The sequence below is a fragment of the Stigmatopora argus genome, chromosome 11 (assembly GCF_051989625.1).
Source record: "Stigmatopora argus isolate UIUO_Sarg chromosome 11, RoL_Sarg_1.0, whole genome shotgun sequence".
Classification (NCBI taxonomy): domain Eukaryota; kingdom Metazoa; phylum Chordata; class Actinopteri; order Syngnathiformes; family Syngnathidae; genus Stigmatopora; species Stigmatopora argus.
This window is the reverse complement of record NC_135397.1, coordinates 123,971-139,133: the sequence shown is the minus strand read 5'-3', so window position 1 is coordinate 139,133 and position 15,163 is coordinate 123,971. Positions and strand designations below refer to the sequence as shown.

The following is a 15,163-nucleotide window of genomic DNA, read 5'->3' as shown; positions in this document are numbered from 1 at the left end:
GAAGCGTACGTTTGTTTTTACGAAGCCACAAAGAACAGTAAGGGGGCTTTCACTCAAGTTGTATTCTGCGTTTAAAAAGTGGTTTTATTTCAATACTGTCAACATTCCCCCAAAACATCGTCGGTCCCCTCTTGCGACAAAGGTCAGAAGAGAACTTCACGGGCGCCGGCGAGTCCCCGTAGCTCAAACGTCCAAAACGAGGCGGCCGGCCGTCGGGTCGCGGGATGGCTCGGCGGACGGGAGCGCTCAAGGGGCCACGTGTTCCAGGACGCCTTGGCGAATGAGCCGCTCGCATTCCCAGCGCGGCAGGAAGTGCTGGAAAAGAAGAAAGAAAAGAGGCGCCAATCTTAACCGCTCTGACCGCCAGAGGAAAGGCGCGAGCGGGCACCTGGCTGTTTTTCTTGAGGAGGACCAGCGTGCCGTCGTCCAACTCCAGCTCGCCATGGTCCTTCACGCAACGCACCTGAAACAAACGGCCACGGCTTAGGGCGGTGGTCCCCAAACTATTCCAGAAAGGTCCACAGTTGGGTGCAGGTTTTCCTTCCAACGTGCAATTAGTGGATTGCAGTCAGGCAGGTGCTTCTTTTTTCAGCAGACACCTCATTGGTTAAACTATGTGTTGGGAAAAAAAAAACCTGCACCCACAGAGGCCCTCGAGGACCGGGTTAGCCTAGCCTGGCGCGGCAGCCCATTCCCGTGGTTGGCAGATTCTTTCAAAATAAGCGCACGGCGATCGCTCGGACGGGGCTTCTTCGCTCGTCAGTGGCGTGGCGGCGGCGACGCCGCCCGGGCGCTGGCTTTCTGACCTGTACGTAGAGACTTTTGGGCGCTTTGGTTTCCTGGGTAACGTCCAGCCCACCTCCGCCGCCCAGCGATCGCATGAAGCCGGCCAGAGACTTTTTGTAGCGCGCGAACCACTGCAACTGCGCACACGGCAAGGGCGGGCCGGGAGTCAGGGGCCGGGTGAACGGGGTCCTTTCCCCTCGGCGCTCACCTCCTCGGCGCTCATGTGGAAGCGCACGTTGGCGGGGAGCACGCTGCCGTATTCCCAGCGCAGCGCTCGGATCCTCAGCAAACGGTCGTAGCTGAGGGCAACAAAAGACGCTGATGGCGTGGTCGCCGCGGCTTCCGTCCGCGTGGCACGGCGAGCAAAGGGCCTCACAGGTAGGCGCAGAGGCAGCGTCGGTTCCTCTGCAGGCAGCAGTGGCGGAATCGCACGGACGGGATCAGGTCGGTTCGTTGACGGCCTTTGGCGTCGTTCCTGTGGGGGAAACGGCAGATCCGTCAGGCGCCGGCTCGCTCGCTCGCTCGCTCGCCCACCATCCATCCATCCCGCCAGGCGTTGGCCGGGTTACGCACACGTCGCTCTGGTTGTGTTCGTAAAGCGCTTCCATCTCCTGCAGGACCTGCCGGACGCCGTCCTCCTGAACACGTGCGAAACAAGTGTATATTGCTTTTTGGGTTGTTTTTTTTATACTGCTGCAATATTCTGAGGTTAATACAATACCGTTAACTATTAATTGTCACATTCAAATAATTCAATTGTCTTTTCTAAGGAATCTCCTAAATCTTAAGGAGGCGAAAGACCAACGCTTCCACCACAATGTATTTATTTTGATGATGATGATGACAAGGAAGCATAGATATCAAAACGTGTGAGTGAAATACTTTATCTCAAGCGTGAGGTTGGCATTACGGCTGTTGTTGGCCGACGCAGCCATTTTCAGTCCCTCCCCCCCAAAATAAAATACAAAGCAAAAACAAAGAGTCGGGATGGAAAACCCGGAGGAAAAGAAGTTTGTTTTCTTACGTTGAAGGCGGGAAGTTGTCCTTCGTTCGTTCGCTTGAGTTCCCGAATCAACTCGACCCCTTTCTCGCCAAACATCCCCGACGAGAGCAACCGTAAAAGCCCCAAAGAAAGAAAAGACAAGAAAATCGAGGAGAGGAGGCCTAGCAAACGCGCCCCCAAAAGCAATAACGTTTGACAGTGGCGCCAAAAGCCGGCTACTTCCGGGGGTGACAGTCACGTGACGCTGCAACTTGCTCCTGACTTGCCATCATTCTTCCGACCGTGGTCACCTATTCCGACACAAACAACTGCAACGAACCCCGCCTGAAAAGCCCACGAGAACAAAAGACGACAAAGACGACGACGACGACGACTTGCAATCAGGTCCGAAAAGCAAAGCTCTTTAGACACTTAGTGCCTAAACCGGGTAGTTCCGGGGTGGAGAGTCACGTGACGTTTCCATGTCATGCCGTGGCCTGCCCGTTGATACTGCAATGTTGTGATGTTGTGCATGTTGACTCCGAAATCAAGACGGTTGTTCGTCTCAGCGGGTGAATTTTTCGTCAATTATGAATTAGCCGCGAGCCTGCCCGTGGTTGACGTTATACGGAAACAGAACCCGTTCTCGATTTCGGTGCCAAAAGCCTGACGGCGAACGGGGTGGCGGTTGACGATATTTACGAACACGGGGACTGTCAAACAACACGGTGTCGCTTATTTGACGACTTTATCTGCTGTTAAATGGAGCGACAGCGGACTCGTCCGGAATGAACGAGGAGGTGTCTCTTCCAAGCAGTGGGGCTGTCTACTTGGCCATATAGTACTCCTTTTCCCCACACAATCCGGCGACAGTGAAAGCGGCGCGGCTGGTCACGTGTTTAGAGGCGTCGGCGGTGATTAGCTCCTGCTCATCCGCTCGTCGGAGGTGATTGGCTCGCCCTCCTACGCTCGTGCGCGATGATTGGCTCTTTCTCTCTCATCCGCTTGTCGGCCGTGATTGGCTCCCGTTCATCCCTTGGTCGGCGGCTCCTGAGCCGGATCTAGCGTCTCGCCTCCCCCGGCTAAGAGAACAGCGTCTGCGTCGTCGGCCCGCTCGCCCGCCCGGCGTCTACCGGCCGCCGCCACTCCCTCGTTTTGCGGCTATGCGGAAGCGGACACCGCCGACGACTGCTGGGCGGGAGGAGCGAGAGCAAGAGCGAGACGACGCGCCATCGCCCTCGGAAGTCGCCGAGGAGGGATCGCGGCCAAGAACGGCGCCGGCTATGAAGATCCCCGCCAGGTGGGTCTTCGTCTTTTCGATCGCTTGCTCCCGTTGATTTATTGACTGTCTGACTGACTGCCGTGCCATGCCATGCCATGCCATGTCAGTCATTTTAGAAGCAAGCGAGGCAAATACCTTTTGACTTGTACTAGAGGGAATGTTTTTGTTTGGGTTTTTTTTTGGTAACATGCCAATGTCAGGAGCGGCGTCCTGTCCAAGGTGAAGCGCGCTGCCCGCTGGCTACTGCTAATCTATGTCTGCGTGCCTTTCATCATCAAGCTGTGTCCGTCCATTCAGGCCAAACTTGTGTTCCTCAACTTTGGTGAGTTGCCTCCTCCGCCGCCGTCGCTCCTCAGCTGAACTTCCTTGCTGTTAACGTCCCGTCCTCCTTGCGTTAGTCAAGGTCCCCCTCTTTCTTGACCTCACACGACCTTTGGACTTTGGACTCAACCACACGGTCAACTTCTACTTGCGGCCGCTCGGCCTCGGAGTCTGGTAAGAATGTGATGGCGGCTAGGTACAAAGCTCCATTCCATTCACTTGGAATGTGACCATTGGAGCAAAATTCAGTTTGACCGCTGCACTTACTTGAATACAATTGTCGTCACCTTAGCGATGACACGCTTTGAAAGGTTTAGCATAACCAACTTCTCCAGATTTGAGCCTTCCCACCTGTAATGATGGTTGCGTGTCAGGCACACGGTTCCCGCGGAGATGTGGAGAGAAGCTGAAGGCAAAGACCCCAAGTGGTTTGAATCCACGCTAAGCTCCGCCCATCCGGCCATCCTCTATCTCCACGGAAACACCGGGACCAGGTCTTTCACTCCCCCCTAACTCGGTGCCGCGTTTGAGTGCCACGCTATCTAACGTAACGCCGTGTCCTTGCAGGGGCGGCGACCACCGAGTTCAACTCTACAAGGTAGGCGTCGCGGCGACGGTCGACGGGGTTGCCGGATTTGGAAAGACGGCCTCCTAAATCCTCCCCGGTGGGGTGACATACGACCTGCAGTTCACCGTTTGCACACCGCGAGGCGCTAAATTGCCAGCTCGGTAAAAACAGTAAAAGAGTAAAAGAGTTCATTCCGTAAGCGCCAAATTTGGCCCAAAGCGATGCACCCTTCCCCGATCTGGCAACACCGGCGAGCGAGCGACGAGACCGCGCCGGCGAGAGTGGCCAAACCCACGGCCGTCTCCTTTCCTTTCAGGTCCTCAGCTCATTCGGCTACCACGTGGTCACGTTCGACTACCGAGGTGACGCGACCAAAAGCTGGCGGCGGCGTGGCGCTCTTTCGCCTCGCCCCAGCGTTAACCGGCCGCCTCGGTCCGAGCAGGCTGGGGCGACTCTCCGGGCTCGCCGTCGGAGGGCGGGATGACGTCGGACGCTCTCTCTGTGTACGAGTGGCTGAAGAAGAGGCGGGGCCGGGGCCCGCTCTACGTCTGGGGTCACTCTCTGGGAACGGGGTAAGTCAAGGGGCGGGGGATTGCGGGCCAAAGAGCGCCACGCCACCGCCAACTCGTTTGTCTCTCTTTTGTGCTTCAGCGTCGCCACCAACCTGGTCAGACGACTGTGTGACGCAGGTAAGGGCGCCCGCTCGCCGGATTTACGTGGCCCCGGGTGAGATGGGTGGCCAAAAAGGTTAGCGCCACCGGTAGACCGGGAAATGAGCCAACGTGTAGAGCAAGTGAGCCCCGTAAAGACATTGAAATCCACAGAAAGTGCTCCAGAATTGGCCTAAAGACAAACTAAGACCAAGAGCAATTGAGAGTTGACAGTCCCTCAATGTGTAGGAAGCCAAGCAAAATGGCCAGCGAATGCTTCCAAATGAGGCAGGGCGGATGCATTTTTCTTTGCAGGAAGTCCCCCCGACGCCTTGATCCTGGAGAGTCCTTTCACCAACATCAGAGAGGAGGCCCGCAGCCACCCCTTGGCCACGGTAAGGTCTCGGGCTCAGCCAACTTAACCCCACTCCCCTAACAACGCTCAACGTCGTTGGCAGCCGTACAGACACCTTCCCGGCTTCGACTGGTTCTTCCTGGACGCCATCACCGCCAACGACATCCGCTTCGCCAACGACGAGAAGTCAGTCCCTTTTGCCATTGTGAAAGAAAAAAAGAAGAGGCGACAATCCACGATTGCAAGCAGACATCTTTGTTTATTATTTTGTATTTTTTTGCTCAGCGTCAATCACATCTCCTGCCCCACGTTGATTCTCCACGCCGAGGACGACCCCGTGGTCCCTTTCCGTCTGGGCGAGCAGGTAGGCACGCTGGCGGCGGCCGGCTTAACCCTCGGGCGCGGTGGTGGTCCTGAGGCTCCGCCCCCTCCCGCAGCTGTACCAGGCGGCGACCCGCTCCCACAGCCTGAGGGCTCGCAAGGTGGAGTTTGCGGCCTTCCCGTCGGCGCTGGCCTACAGACACAAGTTCATCTACAGGAGTCCCCGGCTGGCCGCCATCCTCAGGTAGCGACCCCCACCGGGCGTCAAACCCTCCGTCCTCCCCGCCCCTCTCACTCGGGTTCTTTGGCAGCCGCTTCCTGGACTCCTCTCAGCCCGGGCAAGAGTGACGCCGGCCGTCGCCCGTACGGAGACTGTTACTACGCTTGAGCCAATAAAGTATTTCCTCTTCCAAATCCACCAATTCTTCTTCGTCAATACGAGCGATCGGCTCCAAGCTTCAAAATGACGCCACGCCAAAAGACCTTTCTTTGAGGTTGGACCGCGGACAGGCGCCAGACCTCCCGGGCGAGCCGTCGGTCGGTCGGTCGGGCGGGCCGCCGGCGACCCGCTTCTGACGGATTGGGCGTCCGCTAGCTATTGACTCGCCGAAGAAAGACGAAAGGAACTTTGGTGGCCCGGCGTTAGCGTTCAAAACCAGCTCCTGGTTAGTTTATTGTTCAATTGGCGTCGAGGCGCTTCGGGCGTCACGAGGCCTCCGTCAACCGGCGGCGAAGCGGACTCCTCGGGAGGACAAGAGGCCGAAATCTCCGTGGGCTCACTGGGACGGGGGCGAGGCGGGAGAGGCGGTGTTGGCCGGGTCGGCGCCCGTCCCCTGGTAGACCATTTTGTTCTTGATGCCGTGGTGGATGACCCTCTGCCGCGCTCGCTCCCTGGCATTGCTGGTGCGACAGTAGCACCTGCAAAAAAAACCTCAAAAGTTCAAACTAATAATGTCTAAAGTTAGCCGAGAGAACGACTATAAACCGGTTAGCTGGGCTAGTTGTTGTCACGTTCCATTTTTCCCCTGGTAATACCACATGACTTGAACGCGATCATGGACGCTTTTCTTCAGCGAATAAGACTTTTCTGCTCAATTGACGTCAAGTTACGCAGGTGATAAAATGTGACGACTTTTCTCCTGGTAAAATGATGCAATGTGACTATTTTGTCATCATACCACAACTGGAAGCCCATCATATGTTTTGAGGGTAATGCAAGGACGGAACCCACCAGGACGCAAAGGTGGCCAGCAGGAAGCCCCCCGCTCCCACGTCAAAGGACCTTCTCACACGACCTGCGTGCACACAAGGGTCAACGGTGAGCATCCATACGCCCGTCCGTCCGCCCGCCCGGCGATTTGGCTACATGCCAACTGGCCCACCCGATCGCCCCTCACTCACTGGTGGCCAGGAAGTGCAGGAGACCGACAGCCGACGAGGCGGCGGCGCCGTGAAGGACCGCCTCCCTGGCGCACGGCGTCTTCTGCACGTCCAGAATCCCCAGCAGACGGTAGCCCTGCGCGGCCACAAGACCTTGGATGAACTCATTTGGTCGCCCTTGACGGCGCTAGACGTGCCACCCGAGCAGGTGACGCATTGCAGTGAGATTGCTTTTTTGTTGCGCACAGGCATTAGGGGAGACGTCGTTGCGCTCCGAAAAAGGTCAAACGATGGCATTTTCATTGGAATAAACACAATCGTTAACAGCATAGTCATCCGTTCACAAACGCCAAGTGGATTGCTTGTCAATAAAAAGCCACTGTCAAAGTAATACGTAATAGCCATATTCTCCGGAGCCACTACAGAAGCTAGTCACTTTAGGTTTTTAGTTGCTACCTAAAGATAAAGGCCCATTTGGATATTGTCAGCCTTGTGAAAGTACAACTTTAAAAATATACTCCTATTCTGTGTGGTGTTTCGCGGCAGGGCTGAAGACGTTAAAGGCCATGCTCACAGGTAACTGAGCTGGCTTGGCTTGGCTAGGCTAGGCTAGTATGCTATCCCTGCAACTGACCTTTTCATGGCTCGTTTCTTCTTCTTGCGACATTTCAGCTTGTGTGCGGTGCTTTGTCACTTTCAAAATGGTAACTTCTCCTCAAACTCTTCTTTTAAGACGAGAAGGGGGCTGAAAAAAAGAGTTCGACGGAGAACCAAACTAGAATCGCTCGACCTTTGCCGGTGTACCGGAGCAGTCCGCTCGCTATTATTGTCCGACCGCGTCTGAACGGGAGAAAGTCTCGTTGACACATTTTAATTGTGATTGTGAAGGCAGCATTTGGAAAGGTACAAGTAATCAGACGGATTAAAACTGTGAAATGAGATAGTGAGAATAGCCAAAAGTTTTCGGTCAAAATTGTTTACGTTGATTTGTTGAGGGTGGGGATCAGTTATCAGAGGATGTCCGCACATTTTTAACGTCCGACAACATATTAGCAGCGTATTTCTATTCCGCTTTCCCCCGATTGGCTTGAACGAAAAGCTGCTCCCTCCCCACCGACACTGACCCAACCCCCGTTGATTCAACTTTGTCAGCTATGTCTTGCCTGAATGACTTGGAGAACACAAAGCAGCCAGTTCAACACTTTTTTTGGACCTATTTCAAACGTTTGACCATTGAAGAACGAGCGAGCGAGTGCCTCGAAGAAATTGAAGCGTTGGACATATGAAGGATGACAAAGCATCCCATAAGACTAGGCATTTATTTAACAGGGCTGGGCAAAATTCGAAAAAAAAGGGCAAAAGTGAGTGCTTTGGTTTCAACCTGGACAGAGCAAAGCTTTCCACAATACTAGTGTCCTGCGAGTGCAATCAGTGGATTGGCATCAGGTGCTTGTCTTGCCCAACCCCCGTCGCTTCAAGTTTGTCAGCTCAGTCGGTCGCTGCTGGATGACTTGAGCAAAAGCAAAAGCTGCTGGAGCACCTCCCCTCCCACAGCGGCCCAATTAACCCCCGTCCATTCAACTTTTTCACCTATGTATGTGCCTTTGTCACCTTTGCAAAGCCACCCTTGCCTGGAATCAACTGTCAAGAGCCAATTCAACACTTTTTTTGGACCTATTTCAAACGTTTGACCATTGAAGAACGAGCGAGCGCCTCGAAGAAATTGAAGCGTTGGACATATGAAGGATGACAAAGAATCCAATAAGACTAGGCATTTATTTAACAGGGCTGGGCAAATTAAAAAAAAAAAAAGGGCAAAAGTGAGTGCTTTGGTTTCAACCTGGACAGAGCAAAGCTTTCCACAATACTAGTGTCCTGCGAGTGCAATCAGTGGATTGCTGTCAGCTGCTTCTCTTGCCCAACCCCCACTGGTTCAACTTTGTCAGCTCAGTCGGTCGCTGCTGGATGACTTGAGCAAAAGCAAAAGCTGCTCTCTCCCCTCCCTCCCTCCCACAGCGGCCCAACCAACCCCCGTCCATTCAACTTTTTTCACCTATGTATGTGCCTTTGTCACCTTTGCAAAGCTACCCCTGCCTGCCTGGTGTAAACTGTCAAGAGCCAATTCAAGACTTTTTTTGACCTATTTCAAACGTGGGCCTTCAAAGTGCAAACTTTTGACCATTTTCACCCATTTAAGAGCACCCTGATGAATATTTCACCTATTTTGTTATATACACAGCTGTGTATGATGACAATAAAGGCTTTTGATTTGATATAAAGGCCTAGCATCCCATAAGACTGGGCTTTCATTTCAAACGATTCCACAAAATGTTGGCTTTCATAAAGAGCAAGGCTTTCCGCAATACTAGTGTCCTGCGAGTGCAATCAGTGGATTGGCGTCAGGTGCTTGTCGCAGCCCAACCCCCGTCGCTTCAAGTTTGTCAGTCAGCTCAGCTCGGTGGCTGCTGGATGACTTGAACGGAAAGCTGCTCTCTCCCCTCCCTCCCTCCCTCCCTCCTCCCCTCCCACAGCGGCCCAACCAACCCCCGTACGGCCATTCAACTTTTCCACCTATGTATGTGCCTTTGTCACCTTTGCAAAGCCAGCCCTGCCTGCCTGCCTGGTGTAAACTGTCAAGAGCCAGTCCAAGACTTTTTCTGGACCTATTGAAAACGTTGGCCATCAAAGCGCAGACTTTGGACCATTTGGACTCATTTAAGAGCACCTTTGTTGAATGATATTTCACCCATTTCATTCTACGCAGCTGTGTATGATGATAATAAAGACTTTTGATTTGATATAAAGGCGTAGCATCCCATAAGACTAGGCTTTCCTTTCAAACGATTCCACAAAATGTAGGCTTTCATAAAGAGCAAGCCTTTCCACAATACTAGTGTCCTGCGAGTGCAATCAGTGGATTGGCGTCAGGTGCTTCTTGCAGCACAACCCCCGTCGCTTCAAGTTTGTCAGCTCAGTCGGCTGAACGGCTTGAACGAAAAGCTGCTCCCTCCCCACCGACACTGACCCAACCCCCGTTGATTCAACTTTGTCAGCTATGTCTTTGCTGAATGACTTGGAGAACACAAAGCAGCCACTTCAACACTTTTTTTGGACCTATTTCAAACGTTTGACCTTTGAAGAGCGAGCGAGCGCCTCGAAGAAATTGAAGCGTTGGACATATGAAGGATGACAAAGCATCCCATAAGACTAGGCATTTATTTAACAGGGCTGGGCAAAATTAAAAAAAAAAAGGGCAAAAGTGAGTGCTTTGGTTTCAACCTGGACAGAGCAAAGCTTTCCACAATACTAGTGTCCTGCGAGTGCAATCAGTGGATTGGCGTCAGCTGCTTCTCTTGCCCAACCCCCGTCGCTTCAAGTTTGTCAGTTCAGTCGGTTGTTGCTGAACGGATTGAACGAAAAGCTGCTCCCTCCCCACCGACACCGACCCAACCCCCGTTGATTCAACTTTGTCAGCTATGTCTTTGCTGAATGACTTGGAGAACACAAAGCAGCCACTTCAACACTTTTTTTGGACCTATTTCAAACGTTTGACCATTGAAGAACGAGCGAGCGCCTCGAAGAAATTGAAGCGTTGGACATATGAAGGATGACAAAGAATCCCATAAGACTAGGCATTTATTTAACAGGGCTGGGCAAATTAAAAAAAAAAAGGGCAAAAGTGAGTGCTTTGGTTTCAACCTGGACAGAGCAAAGCTTTCCACAATACTAGTGTCCTGCGAGTGCAATCAGTGAATTGGCGTCAGGTGCTTCTTGCAGCCCAACCCCCGTTGCTTCAAGTTTGTCAGTCAGCTCGGTCGGTGCAGGATGGCTGGAACGAAAAGCTGCCCCCACCGACACTGACCCAACCCCCGTTGATTCAACTTTGTCAGCTATGTCTTTGCTGACAAAGCAGCCAGTTCAACACTTTTTTGGACCTATTTCAAACGTTTGACCATTGAAGAGCGAGCGAGCGCCTCGAAGAAATTGAAGCGCTGGACATATGAAGGATGACAAAGCATCCCATAAGACTACTATGAAGACCCGAATAATAGTAGGCACTGGAATAATAGTAGGGAGTGGAAAATTCCAAATGAATTAATAATAGTAGGCACTGGAATAATAGTAGGCAGTGGAAAATTCCAAAAATAATGAATATTAGTAGGCACGAGATAATTAGTGTCTAAACAGATTCGATGCATAGAATTAAAGCTATGATGGAATGTTTATAATGTATATTGCAACTCTACCAGTGGCAATTGCATACCTGTCAACTTATACGTTTTTTGATCATTTCAAATTGTGTACGCCGTATAACAACTTTTGTACGGGATTTTTTTAAAGTACGTTTTTTGTAAAACGGATCTGGTTTGACGCATTTCGGCTCTAATCCGGATCGTCTCGGTCACTGGTAGCAGACGAAAACGTCATCGTCAACTGCTAATATAGTCATGCTTTAAGCATGATATGCGCACACGCATTCCCCTTTCACACGAAACAGGAAATGATTAATGATCATTTCCTGTTTCGTTATTTAAGCAGCTATGAGTCATAGTGCTTGGGTCCGAATACATTCACGGTCGCGTCACGACAACGCGGCGCGACCATAACACTTTTACGTGCAACCTATGTGAGTAAATATGTGCCGCGTTGCATTTGTACGGTTTTCTATTGCTTAATACGGGGAATTCCAATCATTAATACGGGGAGGAATTGGCCCAGGTTGACGGGTATGAGTGATGTAGAAATGTAAAATATTACACAAACACATCAATAAACTCGGACGTTTTGTAAACGGTCAAACGTTCCAAAAATTCCCATCACACAAGGAGCCCTTGGCTTTTGGGGGCAGAATGCAGCAAAAATCACAGGAAAGCCATCGAACGCAAAGAGACCGGAAAATGAACAGGTAGTGAAAGTAAACCCCAAACGCCCCGTTTCAATAGGAAGGGAGGACAGCGGAAGGAAGTGTGCAGTGAACGCAGCACGAGGCCACGTCGATCGGGATCGCCGTGGCTTTCGGCGTCTGCCTCGTCGACTCGCAAAATACAAAGACATTTAGGCTCCGTGGAGACATTTCCATGTCACGCACGGACGACGATATTCCCGATAAATGACTAGATGTTTAGCTGTTGGGAACCGAGTCAGTTGGTAAATTCGGTCAGTGGTGTAGCGTTCCCACATCCCATTTCTTAACCAAATGATTGAACGTCCACCCACATCTGCCGCCAGATCTTTGTCTTAAATCCGATTTTGTGGATTTCATGTGCTGTTCGGTTCAATAGTCCTAAAAAACAAAACGACAAGAACCACAATCATCTTTTGTCTCTTCCATCGTCCCAATGGAGAAAAGGCCGGACGTGCAATGACGATGATGACGCCGCCGCCGCCGGCGACCACCACTTTGGATGGCTCACGTGGCGCGCTCTTCTCCAATGTCCACCGTCATCTTGGTGTAGAGTGCTTCCAGCTTCTTGGAGAGGACTTTGTAATTGATGGAGCTGAGGCCGTCCGAGCGCCAGTTGCGCCCACTTTGTCTCAGGAGATTCTCCCTGCAACGTATGGGGATGGGGGCGGCGGCCAAGACAAAAATCCAAATCAAAAAGAAGCCCTTCAACCATCCGAATGGAGTCTTGGTCCCGGGTTCCGACCAGAATTGAGGCGGACGGCGGGACCGCCCTGCCCTCCCTCTCTTTGCCAACGGCTTGCCCACCTTCTTGGGTTGGGTTCGTTGCCCCTGTCGTTTGTGTGCACGATCATTTTGTAGCGACCCACGGCCATCGGGCGTCGCACCACCTTCATGCCGGACAGAGAGAATCTGCTTGCCGGGACGCAAGCGAGGCTTGGGTTAGATTAGGTTAGGAAGTTAACGATTGGCGCTTCTCACCTGTTCCACAGATCGTCATCCTCCCCGCCCCAGCCCCAAAAGCGGTTGGAGTAGCCGTTGATCGTCGTAAAGTGCTCCGGCGTGGCGGCCACCACTCCGCCCAGGAGCGTGACGTACGGCAGTCTGGCGGGCGTTCACCATCGGGAGTGAGACGGCCGGTGCCCGCCGACAACGAGGACATCCGGCGGCGTGGCGGTGGCGGTGGCGGCGGCGGCGGCAGAGGCAAAGGCAGAGGTATGAGTACCGGGTTTACACCAGAAAAAATACATCAAGTGGTCCAAGGTCCAAGATTCATGTTGTCAAATTGCATAGACGCATGCACGCACGCGGCTAAATTAGCCACCATTCGCTAAAGTACGCTCATTCGCACCATTCGCCACGTAGCGGCTACCGCTGCTAAATGAGCCTCAGCGCAGGCTTCTGTCCCTATTTGGTGGCGGCGGCGGCCCATCCTACACGTAATGAAACTTGTCCACGGCCGCCGACATGTGCGTGGGATGGAGCGGGTCGCAGCCGTAAGTGTTGCGGTCGTCCTCGGGCAGCAGGTCCACGTCGTGGGTGATGACGCAGCTCCAGTTGCCGTCTCGCAGGGCTTCCCGCACGCCGGCGTTCAGCAGCTTGCCGCGGTTGAAGGTGCCTCGCCCCCACTGTGGGACGTATCGGGGGCAATTAGCGGGACGTGGGGCCGAGAGAGAGCCGCGGGAAGGCATCCCAAAGCCACGGAAAGCGCCCCTTCCCAAGCGGCGGCCCACCGACGGGAGCCGGAGAGGCCCCCAAATCAAGAGGAGGGGAAGCCCGGAGGAGCGGCGAGGGATCTGCCGGGATCCCAAAGTCAACCTCCACCCAGCCGGAAGTGCCCCGCTATCCACGGCAAGGCAGAAGAGGCCACCTAGCGTTGCCCCCAAATGCGCAGAATGTGGCCTCAAATGAAAAGCAAAGTATACGAGGGCAAAAGCCCCCCCCGAGTGGTCCAAAATCAACAGGAGGTGACCGCTGAAGAGGAAAAGCCCACAAAGTGCTCCCAGAATGGAATGAAAGTGACACCGAGAGCCGGTACCGGAAGAGGCGATTCTTTCAACCGAGGATGAGCGGCAGAGGCGGCGGTCAATCTCGGGACCCCATCCGTTTGGACTCCTTGCCTCACCTGCTCCACGACGTAAATCCTGTACTCAATCTGCTGCCTCTGCAGGAAAAGGTGGAGGTGGTCCAGGAACGCACGCAGGTGGGCCGACCGATCCCGGTACGGCACCACGATGGCGCTGCGGTGGCGAGCTCGGCACTCCGGCGGACTGTACGCGCCTCCCGGAGACAACGGGGAGCTCTTTCTCCGGATCTCCTCCAAGCTAGGCGGCGCCGAGGAGAGGTTGGGGGGGCAGGGCCCCACTGCGCCCCCAAGAAAATCAAAAGAAATGCTCCGTTCAGCTGGGCTCAGCCCATGCTCAAAGGGCCGTGAGCGACGAGCAAAGGGAAAATCCATTCCACTCGTACGAGAATAAATGATGCGAAGATTTCGATTGCCATCTTGAATTCACGGTTGGAGCGGCGGCGTGAAAGCTTTCATCTCGACGGCCGTTCTTACCTAGCAGCGGGGACACCGCGCGGCATTCCGTCGGGTCGGCGGAAGATTGGGCCGGGTGGGCGGCGCTGGGGAGCGCGTGACCGCCGACGGTCCAGGGCGCCAGGGCCAAGACGTAGCGGATGGTCAGGGTCAGCGCCGCCAAGGCCGCCAGCGAAAGTGCCCAGCGCCCGCACTTGAGCAGGAGGCCGAAGCGGGCCATGGGCTGGTCGACGGCACAAAATCACCAGGAATTTAGGTCTGGCCTTCCAAAGTCTTGGCTTGCTTGGCTTGCTCGCTCGCTCGCTTGCCTGCCCCGGTCGTTGCTTTTCCTGGATTTGGTGACCTTTGTCGGGGATTTTCTAGCCTTTCTACTCGAGGCCGTTCACCTTTCGGCGCTTTGTCCCGACGGCGATGGAGGAACTTTTCAGGCGTACTTCATCCTACTGCTTCAACCCATTCCAACTTTTTAACATTCCTTCAACGTCTCGGGGCCTTTTTACATCCCGTTGGGCAGGTCGAGCAGGTCCGGTGACGCGTTTGTCAAAAGTTGAAGAAAAAGCCAGGCAGCCTCCCCGGGAGAAATGGCCAAATGGCCATCTCTCCAGCCTCCTCCACCTTCTTTGGAAAAGTCGACGGACCGACGGACGGACGGACGGACGGACGGACGGACGGACGGATGGGAGAATAGGCCGCCACTCGCGCTTTTGGCGAGGAGGACGGCGCCGTGGAAGAAGACGAGCGCCTCGGGAAATTGCGCCAATGACTTTTTAGCACGCCGCTTATCTGCGGCAGCTGGAATTTGGGCTGGAGGCGGAGCCCTACATCTTGTCTTGATGACCAAAGATGCACTTTGCTGTGGGAATTCTGCCAAGTGAAGGTTTGCATCATCACAAAGAGGAAGTTTGCGCCAAACGCTGGCTCGGCCCGCGGCTCTTTGGGAGTGCTTGATAAACCTGATCTTTTTTGACGGAACAACGGCCGTTGCCTTGCCATCCTCTTCCACCGGGAGGATTGGAGCTACCGAGCTTGCTCCATGTATCACTTTTGAATTGAATTGAATTGAATTGAATTGAATG

The 15,163-nt window shown here is 53.7% G+C and overlaps 4 protein-coding genes across 7 annotated transcripts; 1 reads left to right on the top strand and 3 right to left on the bottom strand.

The window, feature by feature from the left end:
* Positions 1-96: 96 nt before the first annotated feature.
* On the bottom strand, positions 97-2,979 carry gins1 (GINS complex subunit 1 (Psf1 homolog)). The gene is made up of 7 exons (XM_077613859.1): positions 1,811-2,979; positions 1,360-1,424; positions 1,163-1,261; positions 995-1,085; positions 807-923; positions 389-463; positions 97-315 (listed from the first exon to the last, which is right to left on the bottom strand). Exons 1-7 carry the CDS (start codon positions 1,883-1,885, stop codon positions 247-249), a joined length of 591 nt encoding a protein of 196 aa, XP_077469985.1. The 5' UTR covers positions 1,886-2,979; the 3' UTR covers positions 97-246.
* abhd12 (abhydrolase domain containing 12, lysophospholipase) lies at positions 1,838-7,144 on the top strand. 3 transcript variants are annotated; one of them, XM_077613826.1, is made up of 13 exons: positions 1,894-3,068; positions 3,251-3,372; positions 3,449-3,545; positions 3,746-3,865; positions 3,939-3,969; positions 4,256-4,301; positions 4,382-4,511; positions 4,591-4,628; positions 4,905-4,984; positions 5,048-5,130; positions 5,230-5,308; positions 5,382-5,509; positions 5,577-5,683. In XM_077613826.1, the coding sequence occupies exons 1-13, from the start codon at positions 2,932-2,934 to the stop codon at positions 5,611-5,613; spliced, it is 1,128 nt and encodes a 375-aa protein (XP_077469952.1). In that variant the 5' UTR covers positions 1,894-2,931; the 3' UTR covers positions 5,614-5,683. The 3 variants fall into 3 exon arrangements, with proteins under 3 accessions (XP_077469951.1, XP_077469950.1, XP_077469952.1); XM_077613824.1 differs by having other exon boundaries at positions 1,869-3,068; positions 5,230-5,509; positions 5,577-7,144; XM_077613825.1 differs by having other exon boundaries at positions 1,838-3,068; positions 5,230-5,683.
* cox20 (cytochrome c oxidase assembly factor COX20) lies at positions 5,184-7,684 on the bottom strand. The gene is made up of 4 exons (XM_077613867.1): positions 7,280-7,684; positions 6,667-6,781; positions 6,497-6,560; positions 5,184-6,183 (listed from the first exon to the last, which is right to left on the bottom strand). Exons 1-4 carry the CDS (start codon positions 7,310-7,312, stop codon positions 6,042-6,044), a joined length of 354 nt encoding a protein of 117 aa, XP_077469993.1. The 5' UTR covers positions 7,313-7,684; the 3' UTR covers positions 5,184-6,041.
* A 3,697-nt stretch (positions 7,685-11,381) lies between these two features.
* Positions 11,382-14,890, bottom strand: LOC144084958 (beta-1,4-galactosyltransferase 3-like). 2 transcript variants are annotated; one of them, XM_077613842.1, is made up of 7 exons: positions 14,396-14,890; positions 14,109-14,310; positions 13,674-13,912; positions 12,986-13,176; positions 12,530-12,652; positions 12,356-12,484; positions 11,382-12,194 (listed from the first exon to the last, which is right to left on the bottom strand). In XM_077613842.1, the coding sequence occupies exons 2-7, from the start codon at positions 14,305-14,307 to the stop codon at positions 12,056-12,058; spliced, it is 1,020 nt and encodes a 339-aa protein (XP_077469968.1). In that variant the 5' UTR covers positions 14,308-14,310; positions 14,396-14,890; the 3' UTR covers positions 11,382-12,055. The 2 variants fall into 2 exon arrangements, with proteins under 2 accessions (XP_077469968.1, XP_077469969.1); XM_077613843.1 differs by having other exon boundaries at positions 12,356-12,460; positions 14,109-14,886.
* Positions 14,891-15,163: the final 273 nt, after the last annotated feature.